General features: G+C 42.8%; 1 protein-coding gene and 2 pseudogenes across 14 annotated transcripts in view; 1 reads left to right on the forward strand and 2 right to left on the reverse strand.

The window, feature by feature from the left end:
- Nucleotides 1–915: 915 nt before the first annotated feature.
- Nucleotides 916–1,436, reverse strand: Psma3-ps3 (proteasome 20S subunit alpha 3, pseudogene 3; annotated as a pseudogene).
- Nucleotides 1,437–6,197: 4,761 nt separating this feature from the next.
- Nucleotides 6,198–6,538, reverse strand: LOC148006323 (large ribosomal subunit protein uL23 pseudogene; annotated as a pseudogene).
- Nucleotides 6,539–7,998: 1,460 nt separating this feature from the next.
- Nucleotides 7,999–22,640, forward strand: part of Slc25a26 (solute carrier family 25 member 26) — a 100,297-nt gene continuing 85,655 nt past the window's right edge. For 10 of the 14 annotated variants that reach the window (XR_015685651.1, XR_015685652.1, XM_087658142.1 and 7 more), the window contains exons 1-3: nt 7,999–8,135; nt 14,132–14,288; nt 17,905–18,014. Coding sequence is in view for 12 of the 14 variants with exons in the window: in XM_087658142.1 (XP_087514268.1) it covers nt 8,103–8,135; nt 14,132–14,288; nt 17,905–18,014 (300 nt within the window). In the remaining 2 variants the exon portion in view is untranslated. 14 annotated transcript variants of the gene reach the window in all.

The raw sequence follows: 22,640 nt of genomic DNA on the forward strand, positions 1-22,640 counted from the left end.
CCCCTTTCCTCATTGAAAGAGAGAAAGTTCACATAGAACAGGATCTCCACCAAGGCTAGGCGTGGATCTCTTTTGGATTCTGAGGAGGTGACCCGAGCAAATGGTCCCTTCATGAGGATAGGAAGGCGCTGAACTGCTGAGATGAGGACGCAGATCCATTGGCATTCTTGAGTGCCCAAAGCACTCCCATTACCAGCATTGCTGATTTCATGGCCTTAATAGCATGAGAGGCCTTTTCACCTGCCATGGACACCAGGTATATGAAGGCCGAGCAAGAATTCACCACAACATGGACATGCCTACAGTTACCAAGGCTGGGTGATGGGTAACATCCATTTGCCAGATTGCATTGGAAAATAGACCTCTAGGGTTAACTCCTGACCTGCCAAGGGGCCCCAATGATGCAAGATGTGCGTGTATCTGCACAGGACCTTGCAAGATGTTCACTTTGTGACATAGGCAATTTGGGCAAGAGCTTGTTCTGGCAATTCCATGTCTACAGCCATAATCAGGGCATCAGTTAATATGGGCTGTCTCACTGCTAAGGAGTATGAACTAGCACATAGAAACTTGTAAAAATCAAGGAAACTTCTTTCCTTCCTTCCCCTCTCTTTTCTTGTGTCCTTTTTTGTTGTTGTTGTTGTTTTTGTTTTTTTTTTTTGTTTTTTTTTTTGAGCTGAGGACTGAACCCAGGGCCTTGCACTTGTTAGGCAAGTGCTCTACCACTGAGCTAAATCCCCAACTCCTTACTTGTTTGTTTATGATACAAAAGCTCAGTGAAAATTGTTGCGTGTGTGTGCGTGCATGTGAACATGTGTGTGTGTGTGTGTGTGTGTGTGTGTGTGTGTACTTCATGGCACTAAGCAGCCCCATGGGTCTATCACAGAAATGTAAAACTAAATAGTAGCACAAACACTACACACTGTCATCATCCGATTCATCTTCTTTTTTCAAAGTTTCCTCAGCGCATTTCTCTGCTTTCCTCCCTAAGATCCCTCAGAACAATTCGGGTCTTCCTTTCACCAACCCAGCTGAGATCTAGTTCAGGAGCTTTATCCTTAGTTCATTATGTATATATGAATTATTCTTGCAACCCCTTTAACTTTTAATTATTCCTTTCATCTGAAGCTCTTCAGTGTCTGTCTTTGTAGCTTGCACTAATTTCCCAATGCCACAGTCCCAGTAACCATAGGAACCACCTGATGGGTCAATCATACAGAGCTGTAGATGATCTTTCACCCTGTAGAACCCCAAAATGAGACTGCAGGCAAAAGGTCTAAGAGCACTGTAGCTTGTACGAGCATGTATGCACACAGCTGCCCTGCAAGATGTTTTAGGGCAATGTTACAGCCAACATCAGATCTGCAGTTGGAAGCTTCTTCTCCTGTTATGTCTGCTAGTGATTGAGCGTCTGCCAGTAAACCTGTGAATTCCATTTCAGTGTGTTGATCAATGTGTAAAAGGAAAAATAAGTGGTTCCAGTTAAAAGCTGCTCTTTCAGAGGACCCACACTCATACTGTGGCACATATGCATGCACTCATGCATGTCTGTATACACACACACACACACACACTAAATAAATGTAAAAATAGTACCTTAAAATTTTATCTGTTCTTGGGGTTGGGGATTTAGCTCAGTGGTAGAGCGCTTGCCTAGCAAGCACAAGGCCCTGGGTTTGGTCCTCAGCTCCGAAAAAACAAAAAAAAAAAAATTTTTTTTATCTGTTCTTGAGTTTGACACAAGATTATCAAGTGAGAGTCCTCTAATGTTTATTTTCCACTTACTATAATGCTTTGAGACTAATCAGTAATTTACTTAAAATGTTTATGATTTGTTGTTGTGTGTGTGGTGAGTATGAATGGTATGCGTGATACGTATGTGAACATGTGTGAAAAGGATGTTCATGCCATGTGCTCTCCTGAGGAGGCCAGAGGAGGCACTGAGTATCCTGTCCTATCAGGCACTCTCTGCCTTATTCACTTGAGTAAGGGTCTCTCACTGAACCTGAGTTGTCATTTTTTGGCCAGAGTCCCGGCCAGTAAGCTCCTGGGATTCTGTGTCTGCTCCGCAGTGCTGAGCTTACAGGCCCTCTCAGCCATGCCTGGATTTCTTATGATTGCTGGAGTTTCAGACTCACACTTGCACAGCAAGAGCTCTCTTCCACCAACTAAGCCATCTCACCAGCTTACTTTGTACTGTTGAGTAAAGCTCTTTTGCAAGTAGGCAATGCAATATGTCCTTCCTTTCATTAGTTGGTAGATAGTTGGGCATTTCCATTTTTCCTGTTTATATAAACCTTTTAGTAGTAGTGTAAGAGTTTTGGATACACTGTGTTTGTCTTTAGGGAGACTGTTGTATTTTATAGTAGTTGTATAATATTCATTTCAGCCAGACAGTGCATTTGCATCCTAGACAACATTGGTCTTTTTAATTTTAGCCACTGCACTGAATGTGGCTCTTTTTCTCTCTTTCTTTTAAAAACAATGACAAGGTCTTGATTGCTACATAGAACTGGCTAGCATGGCACTCACTACATAACCCAGGCTGCCTTTAAACTTGTAGCCATCCCGTGACTTTGTTTTTCAAGTGCTGGGATTATAGGCATGCACTGGTATTTTATTGTGGTCTCTACTTGCATTTCTCTAATGTAGGTGCCACTTTCCAACATGGCAGTCACTGACATTTTTGTAGTCCAACACAGTAGTATATATGCATGACTTGCTGTTGCACTAATGGCTGCTGACTTTCTTCTGAGTCCAGGTCACAAAAGACATAGTTTAATGGGTGCTGAGACAGGGAAAAAGAGTCTTCTCCGGGGATGAGCTCACTAATTGGTAATCTAATCAGGGCTAAAATCATGTACACACGAAAGCAGTAAAAGGACTCAGCAGGCTGAATTTGTGTGTGTGTGTGTGTGTGTGTGTGTGTGTGTGAGAGAGAGAGAGAGAGAGAGAGAGAGAGAGAGAGAGAGAGAGAGAGAATAATTATCAAAGAAAAAGAAACCATGAATTTAAGAGGGAATAAGAAGGAGAAATGTGAGGGGTTGGAGGGAGGGGAGGGAAGGGAATAACAATGTGCATTTTAAACTAGAATTAAAAAGTTTGGTCTAGAAAGATGGCTCATAGATGAAGAGTGTTGGTTCCCCAATTCCCCCCCAGAGGATCATGGTTCAATTCCAGTACTGACATGGTGATGACCAATTGTCTGTAATTCTAGTTCCAGGGACTTACTTAACACCTGCTTTGGGCCCTCTTAGGCACTTACAGGCAGGCAGAACACCCACATACGTAAAAATAGATATAATAATTGAAAAAGGCTGGGGTGGGTAGAGAGATGGCTCAGTAGTTAGTAGTAGTGGTTGCTCTTCCAGAGGACCTGGCTTTGATTCCCAGCACCTACATGGTGGTTCACAACTATCTAACTCCAGTCTCAGGGGGTCTGACGCCAGGCATGTACATGGTACACAGGCGTACATGCAGCAAAGCACCCATTCACATACAATTTGTTAAAATTTAAAAATACTGTAGTTTCTATCTTGTTACCTTTTAAAGTTCTCACTCTGAGGAGAATAGTCACCACGAGGACCCATAAATAGCAACATGGAGAGGTAAGGTCAAGTGGGGACTGAGGCCTCCTGCCAATCACTGATTTGTCAGCTATGGAAGTGAGCTAACACTTTGGAAGTAGATTCTCCAGTTATGATCAAATTTTATGGGGCGAGACTGGTCAACCCTGATAGTGTAAGTTATGAGAACCCCTGACTTTGAACTACCTAGTTTAAGTTCTCCAGATTCTTAACTAACAGAAATGGTATGAGGTAAAAGCTGTTATTTTAAGCTATTCAGTTGTTAAGCTGAAACAAACAAACCAACAGACTGACCACCCACCCACCCACCCAACCAACCAACCAGAGTTCTGGACATGGAGATGGAGTATTTAGTGAGCTGTGGGATGTCTTGATGCCAAGCAAAAGTAAAAGGCACAGGGACTCTGAGGAGAGTGCTAATGGACACTTACTGGTAGATCCCAATTGGTGGTTGGAGGCTACCAATGAAGCCACCCTGTAAAAGACTGTGGTAGGGAGAATTCCCAAGATTCCTGCCCTTTTGTGCTCATAGCCTGTATAATTGTTCTCTGCTTTTGAGTGTGAGCAGGACCTGTGTGACTGCCATCATGGTCATGTTGTGCTGCATTACAGAAACGTTTTTGCAGTTGTAAATTAGGTCCCCAATAAACTGACCGAGTTAATCAAAAGGGAGATTATCCTCTGGTTCACACAAGATTCCTGGAGGTTAAAGAGTCTATTAGTCACTTAGTTCCACGTCATACCTGCTACCTGAGATGTAGTAGGCCCTTAATATATGTGGAGGTTAGAAGGTATCGTCTAGGAAACGTAAAGACAAGTCCACTCCAAGAAACTTGCTAAATAGTTAAGGACATGTTCACCCAAGAGCACACGTTGCCTTCAGAGTGAGCAAGGTGAACAATTATGTATCAGAGCAAGTAATTCTTTTTACCCCATTTTATTTTTAATTGACACAGTGATTATATGAATGTATTGGGGTAGTGGGTGATAATTCAATACATTCATACAATGTGAAATGGCTAAGTCAGCAATTAGCATGTCTGGTTCCTTAAATATCACTTCTTTGTGGGTAATCTTTGAAAATTTCGATTTTCTTTTAGTTCTCTATAAAATAAATAATAGTGACTAGGTGGGTGGGACTGTAGATGCAGCCTTTGTGGCGGGATGCTGCTCTTGCGTGTTCAAGGCCATGGAAAGAAAAACCAAATTATTATCCAGGTGTAATGGCTCACATCTGTAATCCCAACATTTAGGGGGCAGAGGCAGGAGAATTGCTATGAGTTTGAGGCCACCAGCGCTACACAGTGACTTCTAGCCTATCATGGGCTACAGTGAGATCTCATTCCCCACAAAACTCAAATACAAACTGAAACACACGCACGTGCACACACACACACACACACACACACACACACACACACACACGTAAATTGTTGTAAACCCGCAATCCTACTGTCCTGCAGAGCAACAGTACCTACAGTACTTAGTACTTATTCTTCTTGTCTTGCCCCACCTACCCGAAGGCCTTGCTAGGTAAGCACATACTCTACCATTGAGTTATACTCACTATTGAGCTGTATTTTTTGAAGTAATAAATTCTATTTATTTACTTATTATATTTATTATTTTACTTATTATATTTATTTACTTATATTATTTATTTATTAATATGTAATAAATGCAAAACATATGATACATAATGAATGTTAGGAGTGTGTGCCCCATGGGGCAGGGGTGTAGAGATTAGGCGACAGCTTGTGGAAGTTGGTCCTATGGGACCTGGGGAGTGAACTCGGGTGGCAGGATTGGTGGCAAGAGCGTTTACCTGCTAAACCATCTCACTGGCCCTATCTAATAGGAATGTTAGTAGCCACCTCCAGACTTCATGGCAAGCACCTTTACCTACTAAGAGATCTCACTGGCCCTATCTGTTGGAGTCCAGCTTTGACACAGGATCAGAGTTCTTAACTGGAAGCAGAGAAATATGGAAGGCGCATACTAAATACAGACAACTTTTCAGGTACAAATTGACAGGCATTTTTTCAAGGTGCTCTCTTCTCTCTCTCTCTCTCTCTCTCTCTCTCTCTCTCTCTCTCTCTCACACACACACACACACACACACACACACACACACACACAAACACTCTCTCTTTTCCTCACACTCTCCCACTCTCTCACATTCTCTCCACTCACTCTGCACACACCTCATATGTACCTCACTCTCTCTCTCTACACTTGCTCTCTCACCTTTTTCTTGCCCAAGTCTTTTATTGTTACTCCAAAAGAAGGTAGAAAAAAAAAAGACATTGTTTAATCATTGCCAAATCAAATTCAAAAGAATAACCACATCCCACAAAGAATCAGGATTACAATTATTCCCCAAGGTTTCAAGCTTCCCCTATTCCCAGGCCTGTGGCCAAAATAATAATTGCAAACATCATTATTTATGGTGAAAACAGGTATATATTCAGAATTAAGCCATCTGGAGTCAGTTTAGACGATCCCAGTCTTGTTGGCAGCATCTAGAGCATAATAACCAAGAGCGGAGCAAACATACGCCTTCTTCTCTCCTGAGGCCGTATCAGGGTATTGACTTTGGCCACATCAATGTCATAGTTTCTTCACAGCCTGATTGATCTGGTGCTTGACATCCACAAGGAACACAAGCATGTTGTTATCCTCTATTTTCCTCATGGCTGACTTGGTGGTCAGGGGGAATTTGATGATGGCATAGTGGTCAAGCTTGTTTCTCCTGAATACACTCTTTCTAGGATATTTTGTCTGCCTCCGGAGCGGCAGGGTCTTGGGCTGCCAAAAGGTGGGTGTCGTTCCGATCTTCTTCTTTTGTGGCTGTGGACGCCTTTTGGCACTGCCTTCTTAGCTTTCAAGGCCTTCGCTTTGGCTTCGGCTTTGGGAGGGGCAGGAGCTTCCTTCTTCGCTTTTGGCGCCATCTTGGCGTAAAGGGTTCACTTATCATTGTTTAAACTTTAACTTTTGACTTATTATACTTCAGAGTTCAGAGCTCCGAGGTCAGCTACTTGCATTTTCCTGTCTAATGATAAATGACTTGGGCAAATCTGCCAGGCAGTGACCAGAAAGAATCAAGTTAACCCTTAACTCAGCAGTTCCGCTAGCCTTCTGCTTCTGCACATTGCACACAACGACTCTCCTCAGAGTCCCGGTGTTTTGACTTAGTTTTACTAATATATAATTTTATGCATCCTATACTTACTTATCCAGGAACCACGTTCAAATTTTGTGCAAAATTATTTCCTAACTTCAGTGGTTTTTTTTTTTTTTTCTTTTCTCGGGATCCCAATGTTGGCTTGGTTTCATTTTCTAATAATTTCTTCAAACTGTCTTTGCAAGTCAAGCATTAATCTGGAACTATCACTGTGCAGTCATTTCATTGTTTCCAAGATGAGAGCACACAGCCTGCACCTGGGCCATAAGGACTGTGCTGTGCTGTCAATTTTTAATTGTTTTAAGAATCATTACATTAAGGGTTATCTAGTTTCATAGAATTCACCAGAGCAGATAAGGAAATAAAAAAATCAGATATAATAGGATAATTATACACACCACGGCCAAGTGAAAAGCAGTCACGAACAAATGAAATCTATACAGCTGTTGTCCAGGGATAAAGAGAAATGGGATTTAAAAATAAAACAAAAAACAAATTGCTGCTCCGGGTTTCGAAGATGTCTCCATCCAGGCCTACGGCGGGCAGTGTCTTATTTCTGATGGCGAATCCCCTGGAGGGATATGTCTTCTGCTTCTCAGGGTCCCAGACACCAACTTTTTTTTTTTTTTTTTTACCAAGGAGCTGCAGCAGGCTTCTGAGATGTCTCCATCCTGGCCTGCTGCTGGCAGTCCTTGTCGTGGTATGCAGTCTCCAGTACCAATCTAATTGTATTTTGATAGTAGCTACCTCCACCCTTCTTACCTTCCTAGACTCTAGTGATCACTTTCCTACTTTAAGTAAATTAATTTAGAGAAATAAATGTCAGTAGAAATGGAGCATACCACATTTTTTTGTTAATAAAAATGTATTTTTGTTTAACATTTTTTTCTGGAAACGGATCAACAGCTTCTCAAAAAGAATTTTCACAAGTAAAGTGATGGAATAACCGATTTGGATTGTGAGTAGGAAACCTTCAGACATAGGCAGTGCTGTAGGGTCCCAGTCCTTCCTCTAGCCAGCTACGCTTCTGTGGGTTCTTCCCCGGCTCTTCGGATCCTAGCCGGGGCCACATGCCTGTGCTAGGTCCATACCTAACGCAACGCGCACGGGTTGCGGAAGGGCGGGACACCGGAGACGCTCCAGACCCCAGGGTCGCTGGGCTCAACAGCACCAAGCGATGCACGTGCTGTTGTTGTGGTGTGACATCATGAGTTGTGCCCCGGAAGTAGTTGCTCCATATCCCTCCCCCAATATGGCGGCGCCCAGTTCTTTAGGTCAGCACCTGCTTTTGCTCAGCGTGTAATTCCAGCCTTGGCGAGATTGGTCAGACCATGGACGCGCCGGGCTTCACGGCCTCACTGGTGGTGAGTGCGGGGTAGGGGTGAGCTGCTGGGTGCAGGCTGCATGGGAGCTGTGGCGGTTTCTCCGTACTGCTGCTTTCTTCCGGGTTTACGCACCGGTCTGTCCTCAGGTCACTGGCAGCTAGGTCTAGGACCAAGCTGAGGGGCGTCCAGGGAATCTGTTCTCAAGGTCAGGTGGGTCCGGCCAGGCTTTTAGAGGAGATGAGGAATGCTTGACACATTGTTATTTACTAAAGGTAAAACAGCTTCCTTTACACATCACATTCATCTGTACTTGGGAATTAAAAAAAAACGTAAATACACACTATTAAGGAAAACACTTATGACCCTTCCGTCCGAGATACTATCTTGTCTTTTTGCAGTTTCTACACATTTAGTTTGTAGTAATCTGCTTATTTTGCTCCAAGTTTAGGCTTTGAAGAAATTCTGAGCATAAGTAGTGGTGTTGTGGAGTCAATAGTTTATTGGTTAATTCTGTCGAATTTTGAGAACCAGTGCTTGTTGAGGGGTCTGTAACAGCAGGTCTAGCAGGAGATAATAGATTCAGCAGATGTAAAAGAGATTGGTTAACTTTGATTTCATTCTGGAGGAGTGAACTGAAGCGGACAAGAAATGCCTTCATTTTTAAAATGCCCTTGCAAAGAGCCAATAGAAGCCCAGAGGCATTTGTTCACAGAACCAGCTACTGTTCTGATGAAAGGGTTGGAGATAGTGTTGAACAAGAGAAACCTGCCCATAAGAGTCAGGTGTTGGAGACAGTACAGAAGTGAGTGCTTGGGTAAATGACAGGTGGACTAGGTTCGGGGCATTATGGGAAGAGGTGATAACTGGTTATGGGCCAGGCCTTCTAAATATATGAGATTCATTTGTGTTTTGGGTGATGGCTCAGTAGTTAGAGCACTTGTAGTGCAAGTATGAGAACCTTTGGTTAGTTCCCAGAACTCTCGGAATTATTATGGTTGTTGAGTGCTTTCATGTGCTGATGCTAGGAATGTATTGGTAAACAAAGTACAGATTTTATAATCTAGAGGGATAGATGTGAACAAATATGATCTGATGTATCCAACTGTATCATTAACAGTTTGGCCGATGGTGTGGCTGAGTTGCTTAGCATGTGTTTGGTCATGGATTCAGTCCTCACCACTGCACCAAAAGTAACATTTGATTACAGTCTGGAAACGAGAGGATCTAAACTCAAAATGAAGCACGGGGTGGGGGGGGCAGTTCTGTAGGGCTTGCTTGAAAGGAGGAAAGTCAGATCGTGGGAGTGGGAAGGGAGGGCCAGACTTTGCTCTAAATCCTCAGGGGTGCTGGAGGGTTGGAAGATGGATAGAGCGGAGACTGCAAAATGGAGTTGGTCCATTACCCAATGAGCCTAGACTGCAAGATGGAGCTGGTCCTTTACCCAGTGAGCCTGTCTTTAGTATGGGGGGCTGGAATCCTGCAGGGAGAATGAACAGCCAGTGAGGGAGGAGAGCAGGATGATAGGAAACAGGGCCAGCAGTTGTGAGGTGAGGAAGATAGCTAACTGTCAGATCACTGGTGGCCCCTGACTGCAGTCAACTGAAAACACCAGGAAGCATGGCTCCTCCAGAAGCCATGCTGGCATCCTGGCTGGCTTAGTTTTCCTTTGGGCTGGTGGCTTATGGGGTTTTAGGGTTTGTGTTAAAAATGGAGCAGTGATTTTTACACTGTTGTCCAGCCAGCTTTCTTTTAGGAAAAGGGATTGGTAGCATCCGGTCTTGGCCTTTTCAATTCCTAGAGCGATTTTCAAGTAATAATTGCATAATTTCAAAACCCAGTCATTCCCACTATAGCGTGCTGGGTCTTCTTACAGCTGCAGACTTAAGGCAGAGCATGCGTTGTGCCTACACTTAATGGGTTTCAGGTCTTGGTTAATTGATTGGTTGTACACAGCTTTCGAGTTTTCTGTCCCCACCCCATTTTGTCTTGTTTTGAATTTACACTTTTTTTTTTTTGGCACAGGTCACCCTAAATCTTGAGCTAGGTCAGTTGCCTGATACCCCCTTTGGCAAATGATCAGGCAAACTTAAAGAACAAAGGACTCTGATAGCGTCTCTTATAAAGCAGCTGTTGTCATGCACAGAGTACCTGGGAGATTGTATGCATTCCCTAAAGGTTTTGCTTATGTGTTACATATACTGTGTGGCCGAACAGATACTCCGATCTCTGTTTTTCATTCTCATAAAGGTGGATGACATCTCAGTTATAGAAGCTTGAGGTGTACACACACAATAACTTGTGATTCCTGTTTTGTTAGATCTGTATCTGTTCATTTTATTATCAGAAGATAAGAACTGTGATGAAAAGGGTTAGAGAATTGACACCGGCACAGCAGCCCTACATTTAGAGAGTTCATTGATTAGAGTTTAGCACCAGAAAGCCAGTGTTTCTCTGAACTGCAGAAGATTAAAGAGAAAATCACAGTGCAGCTTGTTTTTAAAGAATCAGTGTGGATCATGGTTCTCATCCGGTTTCTGGACTGTGTTCTGAGTAAAGGAAGGCCACACATTTACTTGCTGAACTGCTTAAAAATCCTTTTAAAAAGTGACAAGGATACCAGATGGTGGCTCTGTTGCACCATCGCTTTGAGCCTCCTCTAGGATGCATAAAGCCCACCTGTCTCCACAGAGAGCCATGCATCCTATTTCTTTCTCTTCCTTCTTCCTTTGTGACTTGAGCTCCCATGACCTCCCACCCATGGTCCTTGGCTACCTATTGCAGGTACATGGCACCACACCCGGTCTGGCCATAGTACCGTTTGCAGCCCTTTCCTGACAGACACATCTCGGAGCTCTTCGGTGACATCTTTTTAGGTCACAGTCTTTAGCTATTATGTCTTTCAGGCCGATCATGTAATATTACAGTGTTAATGCATTTGCCAATTTACTTTGACTTTTACTACTTCACTTGTGTTATTTAATTAAAAAGAGAAAAGGCACTGCTCTGTTTCTCACCAGAGCTTCATTTTCCCAGTTAACTCTTGGACTGGTTCTGTGCTGACAGGCAGGTAGAGCAGGTGATCTACCGCACTGTAAGCTTTGCACAAACTGGAAGTTGTGCAAACTTGAAGGAAGGATAGAGAGAGTTTGAACTTTGTTCCTAAGTGTGAATAATACCCATTCTTTCCCCTCCTCCTCTCCCTTCCTTTCTTTGCCATGGGACATATACTTTTTAGTTGTAAATGTCTGTATTCTAAAGAGATGTATGTTCGTATGGTTCAATATTAAAAAGATAGAAACAGTTAGGGAAGTAGGTACAAGTTACTGTGTAGGACTCTCATCTGTGATTGCATGGTCTGCCCATCTGCCCACTGTGAATGGTGCCTTTAGACACAGTGTACTAACCTTTCTTTGGCACTGTGTTTGTGTTTATATTTTTCTAAACTTCACTCTCCTTTTACTAAGGCATACTTAGTATTAAAATATTCTGCCTGTATGTCACCATAATCATGAGGTACAGTTTTTAATGTTCCACTTTTAAAAGAAACACAATTACTTGGGAACGAGCACCAGTTCCTTTAAAAATAATTTAGTCACTTAATACAAGTTATCAGGGGATGAACAGATAGATGTAATGAACGTAGAAAATAATATATGAATCCTTAGATATGTGCTTCTTAGTAGAGATCTAGATGGAAAAGGATTATTAGCTGTCTGAAATTTAAGCCTCAAAAAAAAAAAACCATTATTGCAGCTTTAGTACTCAGTTGTTCAGTAGACAAAATAGAGCATTAGATCCCATTAGGCCACAGGTTAAACTGTTGAGGGAAATAAAAGCACTTAGGACAGCCTATATATTGTATGCCATCTATCTATTTCGTTACATAATTAAGTTTGAGATTAGTTCTCCCTGTGCAGTTGAGGCTGGTCTTGAGTTCCAGGTCCCTTTGATGCAGCCTCTTCAGTGCTGGGATTATAGGACCATGCCGGAACATCCGGGTACACTCTGTTTTATTTTTATTTAGTTTCATTTTTATTAAGATTAAAAGACCTAAGATATAATTATATTTCCTACTTTATCTTCTTTTCCCTTCCCATGTTGCTTCCTGCCAACCCTTCCCATGTCCCTCCCCCATCAAATTGATGGCCTCTTTTGACTATTACTGTTCCATACAAATGCGTACATACAGCAATACAGCCTGCCGAGTCCCTTTGGTGTGGCTGTGTGTGCATGATTTCAGGACTGATCGCTTTGTATTGAATAACCAATGATGGGACTCATCCCTGGGGGAGCTATTTCCCTTCTCTCAGCAGTCACTAGTTGCCTATAGTTTTCTGTCTGTGGGTGGGGCCCCTTGAGAGCTCTTCTGTGTTCTCATGTCTGTTGATATTGTCATTGCTCAGGTCTCGTTTAGGCAGCCATATTGTTGAGGTATCATGGATGTAGCTTCCCTGTCATTTCTAGGAGACACAACCTCACTGCAGACTTCCCTGTCCTCTGGCTCTTTCCTGCCTCCTCCTCCACAATGTTCCCTGAGCCTTAGGTGCTGAGTCCTCTTGTAGATGGATCAGTTGGGGCCAGGCTTCCCTTAACGCATCGATTTCTGCATACAACCCATTGTGGCTTCCAGTAACGATCTCCATTTGGTGTGGAGAGAAATTCCTTTGATGAGAGGTGAGAGCTGTACTTACCAGATGGGAATATGAGGATCTGTTTTAGAATGCAGTTATGCTGGCCTAGTAAGTAAGGTAGTAGGGTCTCTTCTAGGATTCATTACCTTGCTAGCCCCAGGTTGTTTATTAGGTTTCTAGTACTAGGTATGATGTTCTTCCTGTTGAGATATGAGTGCCACTCCTGCACCTTTAGGGCTAGCTTGCTCTGGTAGCCATCGTTAAAATTTGTTGGGGCCACAGCTGGATAGAACTATTGAGTGCTTCCTTCCCTTGGCAGCTTGCATAGTTCTTTCTGATACTAAGGTTTGGGAAAGGTAGATCGTTGGTAGAAGGCTTACAGGTTATGTCCAGTTCTGATCTTCTACTTTCGAAGTAGAACTGCAGCTTGGAGAAATGTGGCATTTGTCTTTCTGAGTTTGGGACCTCTTACTCATTCTAATCTTTCCTAGTTCCATCTATTTACCTGAACTTTTAATTTTGTTTTTATTTGTATTTTTAAACAGCTGAATAGCATTCCATTGTGTCTATATGTCCATCACATTTGAAAGGTGGAGGAAGAAAGTTCAGGAGCTCAAGTCGTCTTGGTTGTGTAACAAGTTCAAGTCTAATTTGGTCTACATGAAACCTTGTCTAAAAAGAGAGAGAGGGAGGGAGGGGGAGAGAGAGACATGAAGCTCACTGGCCAGCCAGCACAACTGAGTTCATAAACTTCAGGTTTAGTGAGATCCTCTCCCAAGAATAAAGGTGGAAAGCAATCAAGGAAAGAGACCTGGTGCCTACCTCTGTTCTCCACACACACAGGAATAGTACAGACACCACACAGAACAAAGCAACCAAACTCAAGAAGAACAGAGTATCCATGGCTGCTTGACTATGCCTATGGAACCTTGGAAAGATACAACCCGAAACTAATAAAGGAGCTACTTGAATACTTAGGATACTTTGAACTTTTACCTTCCTTTTTCTTTTTTTAAAATGGCTTTAAACAGCTGTTGAATTACAAGAGTAAATTAAGAGTGAGCTTTAATTTTGTTTAAAGAATTAGTTCATTAAAATTCATCTAAACGGTTAAAAACTGTACAAGTTGCAAGTTAGTAGAACTGATAAGTATATTATTTTCTTATAAAGATGCAAGTCCTTTGAGTGTTGCAAAGGCAGTCATGGACTGAAAGATGTGAGAAGATTGTTTAAAGACTTCCTCTGCACTGGGGACACAGCTCAGTAGTGGAGTGCTTGCCTAGCACGGGGAGATCGCCACAGCTCTGATCAGCCTGGGAGAAAGAGAAGAGAAGAGGACTTTCCCCTCTTCCTACATGGCTGAGAGCTCACTTTTCTCTTTTCTCTTCCCCACCTTTTGCACAGGCTGGAGGAGTAGCAGGTGCCGCTGTGGACTTGATATTATTTCCTTTGGATACTATTAAGACAAGGCTGCAGAGTCCCCAGGGATTTAACCAGGCTGGCGGCTTTCGTGGAATATATGCTGGTGTCCCTTCTGCAGCTATTGGATCCTTTCCTAATGGTAAGGCTGTTGATAGCCACCCTGCTCATAAGCCAAGATCATGTTTTTAGAACAGTACAAGATGCGTATTGTAGTTTTAACACATAAAATTCATTAAGTCTTACAACTTGGTTTGTGAATTTAATTTATTTTTTGTTCTCTGATTATATTTAAACAGAGTGTTTAATGCAGAGTGTTGTATATTCCATTTCAGGACCCAGAATGTTTATGCAAAACAAGGAACATAAAAGATAAGCTTTTGAAAATGTTTTTGCTATAACAGCCCCCAGTTAGAAGCTTTAAAACATTGCCTTTTCCTCATGATCCCTTAGTGCAATAGTTCTCAGCCTTGCAGCACACCTGACTTCCTGGGCAGCTTTATAAAGGAGGGTTGCAAGCATCCCAGGGGACCCAGTGTGAAGCTGATTGGTGGTCACTGCTTTGGGATGTGAGCAGGTGAGACAGAGGCATTGCTCATCTTACGTCTTAAATGAGGCAGGTGCTTTGCTGTTTTCTCCTTGGTACTCTGCAGCCAATACCTGTTGTTTGGGCTTTAAAGTCATGTCTTGATTTTGATAATTGGGGTGATTTATTTCTATTTAATTTACTTCAGACTATATCTTATTTCCAGTTACTTACCTGATTTTAATTGTTTACCAGTGGACGCTTTATTTTTCTTTTGGATTGACTCCAGGACTTTGCACATGCAGAGCAGGCAGTGTTCTCCTGAGCGGTAACCACTCCCATCTCTCAGTCTCTGATGGATACCTCTAATGCTCAAAAGTAAACTAAGCCAACTAGCAAAAGTGTCACACAGCATGCATCCAAAGAATCCTGGTTCTAGCTTCTTAAATGCTGGGGTTCATTGTCTCTTTTTCCAGATAATGAATGAGAATGTTAACCGGATGTGTAAGTGCCGAGTTTTTGAGCAAGGTCTTCTCATAAAGAAAACTTTGTAGTGCAAAGAGAAAATGGTCTTCCACCCACTTGTTGTCAAGTCACTTTCTTCCTTAGCTCTTAGGAGCCACTCTTGGGGTTACCCTTGACTCTGTCATAATTCTTTGAATATTAGCTAATGAGCTGTTGTTGAACCTGGCTCTGTATAATGCACATTTCTAAGTATGGACAAAGGTATAGGGTTATCCCAGATAGAATGGGCTGATCAACAAGTTGCTTAATGCCCCGGTGGCCCACCTGCAGAGATGTGGTTTAATCAGTCTCAGCTTTGTCCAGGACACTGATGCTTTAGAAAGAACCTCAGGGTGATCTCTGCTATGGACGAGTTTGGGGACCTTTGAGCAGGAGAACTGCAAAAGCAGAGTCTGTTCTGTGCTCATAGCTTTTTGTCACCAGTTCTTACGGCTTTTGTGATTCTTGAACTATTTCTCTCTCTTTCTTTCTCTCTGTCTCTCTCTCTCTCTCTCTCATTTATTGCAGCAAGGATTCAGGCAGGTGTGACCTCGATGGTGATGTATGTGGGTCATTGCTGCTGTTATGCTCACGGGACTGCTTTACATCCTCCAGAATATGACTTGAATTTACCACACACACATATATATACACACACCCCAGCATGTACACATGTGTTTGTGTGCCTGTCTGTTTCTGGGAAGGTTATATTCAAACTTCTTGCCTTTTATGCTATAAAGCTCAGGAGAAGTCAAAGCATGCACAGCCCTTTTGAAATGTAGTTTCCTATAAGTTTTGCATGAGTCAAACTTCCCTTTGTAGAAACATTGTTCTTTTGTTGTTGAAAGCTCTGTCTAGTCTGAGTGCAGAACCCACCGTAACTGTTGATGGCTGTGGGCTTTTTTGAGAACAGAATCAGCACAGGTGAAGGATTGAGAGGGAGAGGGGATCCTTTTAAAGAGACCAGTTCCCTTTTCGAAAAGAGCGTCCTAGAAGAAGCACCAGTCTGCGGTTTTGTTCGTGAGGGGTGTGGGTCTGGGCTAGCCCACCTCCTTGTCTCTGCTCTGCTCAGAGCTTCTCTTAGAGCCGCACTGTGCCATCATTTCCAACTAGTAGAGCCTTTTCGGATGCTGCCTGTTTGGCAGGGGCCAGAACTTATGTTTCTACATCACAAAAGTAACTGTAAATGATAAGCTTGAGGCAGGTGATGATGGAATCTAGGAGCCTTTACCTTCTTCCTTCGTCCTGGGGTGGGGCGGGGCCTAGGGAGTGTCTGCATCTGCTGAGTGCAGTTGAGCCCTTACAGCTGGAAGGTAGTGAGTGGGCCGAAGTGGGGGAAGCCATGTGAGGAACCACAAGGGAATAGAGGGGCTACTCATAGCCTTTGTGTTTGTAATTACCTGTGTGAGCAGCTGGTGGGCCCTTTACACGCTGGGTGACTTTGGGAAATGGTTTTCTTACTGCCAGGTTGTTTTCCTGAGTGTTTAGTGCTCTCACGCCCTTCAGAAGATGAATTTGTTGTCCCTTTATTCTCTGTGCCTTGTCTCTTATGGAAGAGGTTAAAAAACAAAACAAAAAAACCCCCAAAACTCTTGATGGATAGTGTACTGGATAGTTTATTGTGTCAACTTGACACAAGCTGGAGTTATCATAGAGAAAGGATCTCATCTCAGTTGAGGAAATGCCTCCATGAGATGCAGCTGTAAGGCATTTTCTCAGCTACTGACAAAGGGGAGAGGACCTAGCCCATTGTGGGAGGTGCTGTCCCTGGGCTGGTAGTTTTGGGTTTTATGAGAGCAAACTGAGCAAGCTAGAGGAAGCAAGTCAGTAAGTAACACCTCTCCGTGGCCTCTGCATCAGCTCCTGCTTCCTGACCTGCTTGAGTTCCAGTCCTGACTTCCTTTGGTGATGAACAGCAATGTGGAAGTGTAAGCTGAATAAACCCTTTCTTCCCCAACTTGCTTCTTGGTCATGGTGTTTGTGCAGGAGTAGAAACCCTGACTAAGACAGTATACAGAAAGTTTTGTGTACAGTTCTGATAACTTTAGAGCAACAAAGGTAGTTTTCTATTGACCCTACCCCCACCCCTGAAAGATAGGGTCTCACTATGTAACCTTGACTAGCCTGTAACTTGCTATGTAGACCAGATTGGCTTCAAACTCACAGAGATCAGCCTGCCCTGCCTCCAGTGTGCTGGGATTAAAGGTGTGTGCTGCCAAGCCTGGCACTGACTTCCATTTTTGATGACACAGTCAATGTTTGTTAAGATGCAGTAGTGAGGGGCTGGGGATTTAGCTCAGTGGTAGAGCGCTTACCTAGGAAGCGCAAGGCCCTGGGTTCGGTCCCCAGCTCCGAAAAAAAAAAAAAGATGCAGTAGTGAAAAGCAGCGTGGTTACTTTGCATAGCCAGCAGTAAGCACTGTAGAGCCTTTACCTAAGGTGTGTGTCTTACCTACTTATAACTCAGTGTATCGCTAGGTTTTATGACTCTGTGAAGCCCACAGTCTATTCTCAGACGTCTGCTAGGAAACTGTAAGTCCCTCATCAGGGAACTGTGGCAGTGCCAGGCTACCTGTTAAGTGCACTTTGGATAGGATCAGGAATTAGGAAAAAGACATGCACTTACCATTTCTTATCTCATAATTTAATAATTATGGTCCCAGCTTTTGAGAGACATTCCTTAGTAGGTGAGATGTTTAGTTATTCTGACAAAGACTTTTATGTTTCAGCTGCTGCGTTTTTTCTCACCTATGAATATGTGAAATCTTTGCTACACACCGACTCAACTTCACACTTCAGACCCATGAAGCACATGCTGGCCGCCTCTACAGGAGAAGTGGTGAGCAGTAGGCTACATGTGTACAGTGTCTCAGAATGCCAGTTATGCCTGTGTTTGTAGCTAGAGAATTGTCTCATTTTTAAAATTTAAATTTCTTTTAGCTGATAGATAACTGATAGATAAAAATCTAAAAATTGTATGTTTCTTTAAAAGCAATGCTTTGAAGCATATATATTGTATAATGTTATTTATGTTATTTTATTTTTGTCTTTTGGTTCAAATTCAGAGTTTTTTAAATGCTAGACAAGCTGTCACTGTATCAGATTCTACTGTGTAATGCTTATATCAGAATACACATATTTATCTCCTCAAAAATGTATTATTTTATGGTGAATTTTATTAAATACATCAAACCCTTTTGAGTCAGGGTTTTACTGTGTAACCATATTGGTCTTGAACCTTGAGCCTTCTGCCTCAGCCTCCTGAATACAAAAATTGAAAATATGTTAAAGCTGCATTTGGGTATGTATGCTGTGTATACAAGTGTGCCGTACTGGGAGAGGAGGATGTTGGGTTCCTGCTCTATCACTCCCTGACTTAGTCCCTTGATCTAGGGTCTCTCACTGATTCTGGAAGTAGGCAAGCCTCAGCCATCCTCCTGTCTTCATCCCCAACAGTGCTGGGCTTACAGTGCTTGTTCAGGTCCAGCTTTTTATGTTGATGCTAGATCCTCATGCCCGAGCTGCCTCCCTAGCCTCTACTGGTTCTTGTCTTGTTTTGTTTTTGGTTACTTGTTTGTTTTATTATGAAAATGGTAAAATCCCAGTAAACATGAATTGGTTAAGCATGAGCGTTAAAAGATAGCCATAGGATGTAAGGAAAGTCCATTGTGTGCTGTTGTCCGAGGCAGCCCTAAGACGTCTTTATACAGATAGAACTAAAGAGATGATAGAAGGTATAAGTTTGGTTGGTGTTGTTTGTGTTAGTGTAGCTGAGTTGGAACTCATTTTCCCAGAATGGCTTCTTCAGCACAGTGTTAGGTAGTCACAGAAAATGTAAGGCACAGTGATGTAGCAGCTGTGGCTATGAACAGGAATTGGGTACAGGAGAAGGCTGTGGTAGACACTGCTCTGTCACTGCCCCGTTGGCCTGCTGTGTCGACCTCTGGCCCATACCGTCTCTGCTCCCATCCTTTTCCTTCAGTGTCAGGTATGTGTAGCTCTGTGGTGAGGGCTCTAGATCAAGTGTGTGTTCTGTGACTTGGCATCATGTTAAGAAAATGTTGCCTAATATGAGCTCAAAATAGACTTGCATTTTCTTATACATATTTTATAATCTTAACTCTTATACTTGGGCCTTTGCTACATTGTGAGTTGAGTTTTGTGTATGGTTTGGGCTTGTGGACTAACTTTATTCCTTTTTAAGTCTATTTTTATTGTGTGTGTGCATGTGAGTACTGGTGCCACCATAAGAACGTGGAAGCTTCCAAGGATCAAATGTAAGGAGCCGAGCTGTCATGTCATGTGATGTGATGTGATGGCAAGCTATTCTTGGTTGCCAACTTGACATGCTGGGAAGAACCTTAGTTGAGGAATTGCCTCCTTCAGATTGGCGTGATGCAGGAGGACCCGGCCCACTGCAAGATCCTTAGGAAGTTGGCCTGGGCAGTATTGGAAAGGTAGCTAAATGTGAGCCTGGGAACAAGCCAGTAAATAGTGTTCCTTTATGGCCTCTGTTTCAGTTCCTGCTGCCAAGTTCCTGCCTTAGCTGCTCTTAATGATTGGCTCTCTGTGAGATGAAGTAAGCCCTTTCTTGCCCCCACGTTGGTTTTGTTTAGAATTTTATCACAACAGAAAACAAACTAGAACACACAGCAAGCATAATTACCAGCTGAGCCATCTCACCTGCCCCTAACTTTATTCTTTGGCATGTAAGTATCCAGTTTTCTAATGTCTGTACTGGAAAGACTCTTGCTCTGTGCAAATTTCAGAATCAACTTGTACATTTCTGCAAGAAATCAGAAAGGTATTACATTGGATTCTGTAAATTAATTTGGGGAGTTTTGTCATTTTAACAATTTATTAATTTAAAATCAGTCTACATTTAAAAACTCCTTCTAACCTTTCTAGGCTTAAATCAATTCTGATTATGTTTTGACAGTAGACCTCATTCTATACAGTTAATTTTGAGTATTTTAAGGGATGAAAAATGGTTTGTGAAGGTTTCAGTGCCTTTAGTGATGTAAAGATTTTGTTTTTTTATGATAGCTGTTGCCTATTTCATTTATTATTTTTATTTATTCCTGTGTTTGTGTGTAGGTGCATGGGTGTTTCTGTAAGTGTTGGCAAGTATGGACATATCTGTGGAGACCACAGTTCCACCTTAGGTCTTAGTCCTTGATCTGTCCACCTGTTTTTGAGACAGGGTCTCTCACTGGGACCTGGGGCTTTGCTAGGCTAGGCTGATTGGTCAGCAAAATCCAGAGATCTGTGTGTCTCCTCTGGAACACTGGGCATGGCATGGGTTCTGGGCATCAAGTTCAGGTTCTCGTGCTGTGGGGCAAGGATTTCACTGGATGATCTGTCTCCACAGGTCCCCCTCTGTTATTTGACCCCACCCCAGCATGAATCCACGCTACCCTGAGCCATACCGCTGCTCGCCTCGCCATTGTTTTGTCACTGCATGTCGTATTGATCAGCTTCAATACAGTTTCCTAAGCTGTGTGTTTGGCCCGTGTTTTCTGATATGTTGTTGAAAGGAAGCAGCAAAATAGAACCTCACCATTCATTTCACTTCACTTGAGATCTTGTTGACTGAAAGCTAGACTTTCTTCAGGGGCCACCCTCCCTTGAGCTTACTGAGAGAAATTGTAGAGATGATTGTTAGTTACTGCTGTGTTGCTGTGACTATCATATTAATATGATTAATCTAAAAGGAGGAAAAGTTTATTTTGGCTCATGGTTTTAGAAAGGTTCCATTCATCATGCTGTTGAAGGAATGGCAGGACCACTCAGTTGAAGGCGGCAGAAGCCTGCGGCCACTAGATAGCAGAGAACAAGGTCTGTAGAGCGAAGAACAGAGGCCAGAGGCAACCTTCAGAGCCCACACTTGGTAGTTCACTGTCACCCATGGGCCCCACTGCTTCAAGGTTCCACAGCTTCCCTGAATTGTCTTACCAAACGGGACCACATAGCATAAGACAGTAGGGCAAATTATAGCTTTGCATTTTTCATATTAGTGGTACATCTCTTCATTTGTACAAACTGTTGATGCTTCTGATATCTGAAATTAACATTTTTTATCAACCGGAGCTTGTTAATATAATTTTCTCGTGTGGACTGTTGGACATGAGGTGGATGGGTGGGGGGTTAGGCCTTAGGAGTGGGAACCAAGCATCCCTGAGAGCAAGGACACGGCTCTAGGACATGTGCAGTGACTGCTTCTCTTAGGGTTGCTGGATTCCTTAGATAGCAAGGCCTTATCTCAGTACCTGTTGATCATTTCCATGCCTCCTGGAGGCGCTCAGGAGGAGAACAGCAGGAAACAATTCTCTGTGTTGACTTCTAGTTGATTTTAAACTCTTTTTGTGAGTGTAGCTAGAGAGATAGCTTAGTGGTTAAGCGTATGTTCTGCTCTTCCCAAGGATCTGAGTTGGATTCCCAGAACCCACACCAGGCTCAGAGCTACCTATAACTTAAGTTATAGGGATCTGACACCTTTGTCCTCTGTGGCACCTTCTACAAAAACCCACACACAGAGACACATAGACACATAATTAAAGATAATAAAAAAATGGCTGTTAAACTCATTTATTTTGTTGAAAAGTTTTCCAAATGTAGATGGGGTAGATGCTCTCAGGCCCCATCCGTACTGAAGAGCTATTTGATAGTAGCTGGCGAGTGAGGATTATCCTCTCTCGAGGATGCGGCAGGGGTAGCTTTCCTTATCCTGGTGGGTGGTCCCATCCCCTTGCATATGTGGGTAGCACTAACTGGATTCGAAGTTAGGAGGAGGGCATGATGAGAAGAATGCAAGAATTGAAGTGAAGCAGTGAGCCTCAGGGAGGTTATGATCATATTTCATACATGTTTGAACTTCTCAAGAACAAATGCAAATCTTAAAAAGTGTTCCAGATTCTGAAGTTTCTGGAAGTGTTCTGATATGCTAATAGTCTGGGAACTTAATTCAGAACTCCCCAGAAGTTTGCCAACCTGCTTACGGAGTGTACATGTTACCTCCTTCCTATTATGGTATCTTGTTTCCACTTCATAGATCACAAACTTTGGGTTTCAGTTTCATGTAAATGTGCTAAAAATAAGAGAAAGCAACAAGGGGGCAGAGGGAAATGCAATTTCATATGTAAAATAAAAAGGGCGGGAAACTCAGGGTTAGCAGTCATTGCTCAGAGGAACCCAGCCCGGGTCATGGAGAAGAGTTTGTGCACCATTCCCAGGCAGTGCCTTTGCCTCAATCCAGGCTTGTTATGCTGCACACGGTTCCTTAGAAACAGTGCTGCGGTTCATTGGTATTGAATGTGCCTAGTTTCCTTGTTGTAGACACAGTAAAGGCAACTTGGAAAGACAAGAGTACTGCCAAAGTAAGCACCCCATAGCTCCAGCAGAGGCTTGATTAGATGTTAATGATGAATCAATACGACTCTAATCGCAACCTTCTGCCTTCTGTTTG

The sequence above is a fragment of the Rattus norvegicus genome, chromosome 4, assembly GCF_021556685.1.
Source record: "Rattus norvegicus strain SHRSP/BbbUtx chromosome 4, alternate assembly SHRSP_T2T, whole genome shotgun sequence".
Classification (NCBI taxonomy): domain Eukaryota; kingdom Metazoa; phylum Chordata; class Mammalia; order Rodentia; family Muridae; genus Rattus; species Rattus norvegicus.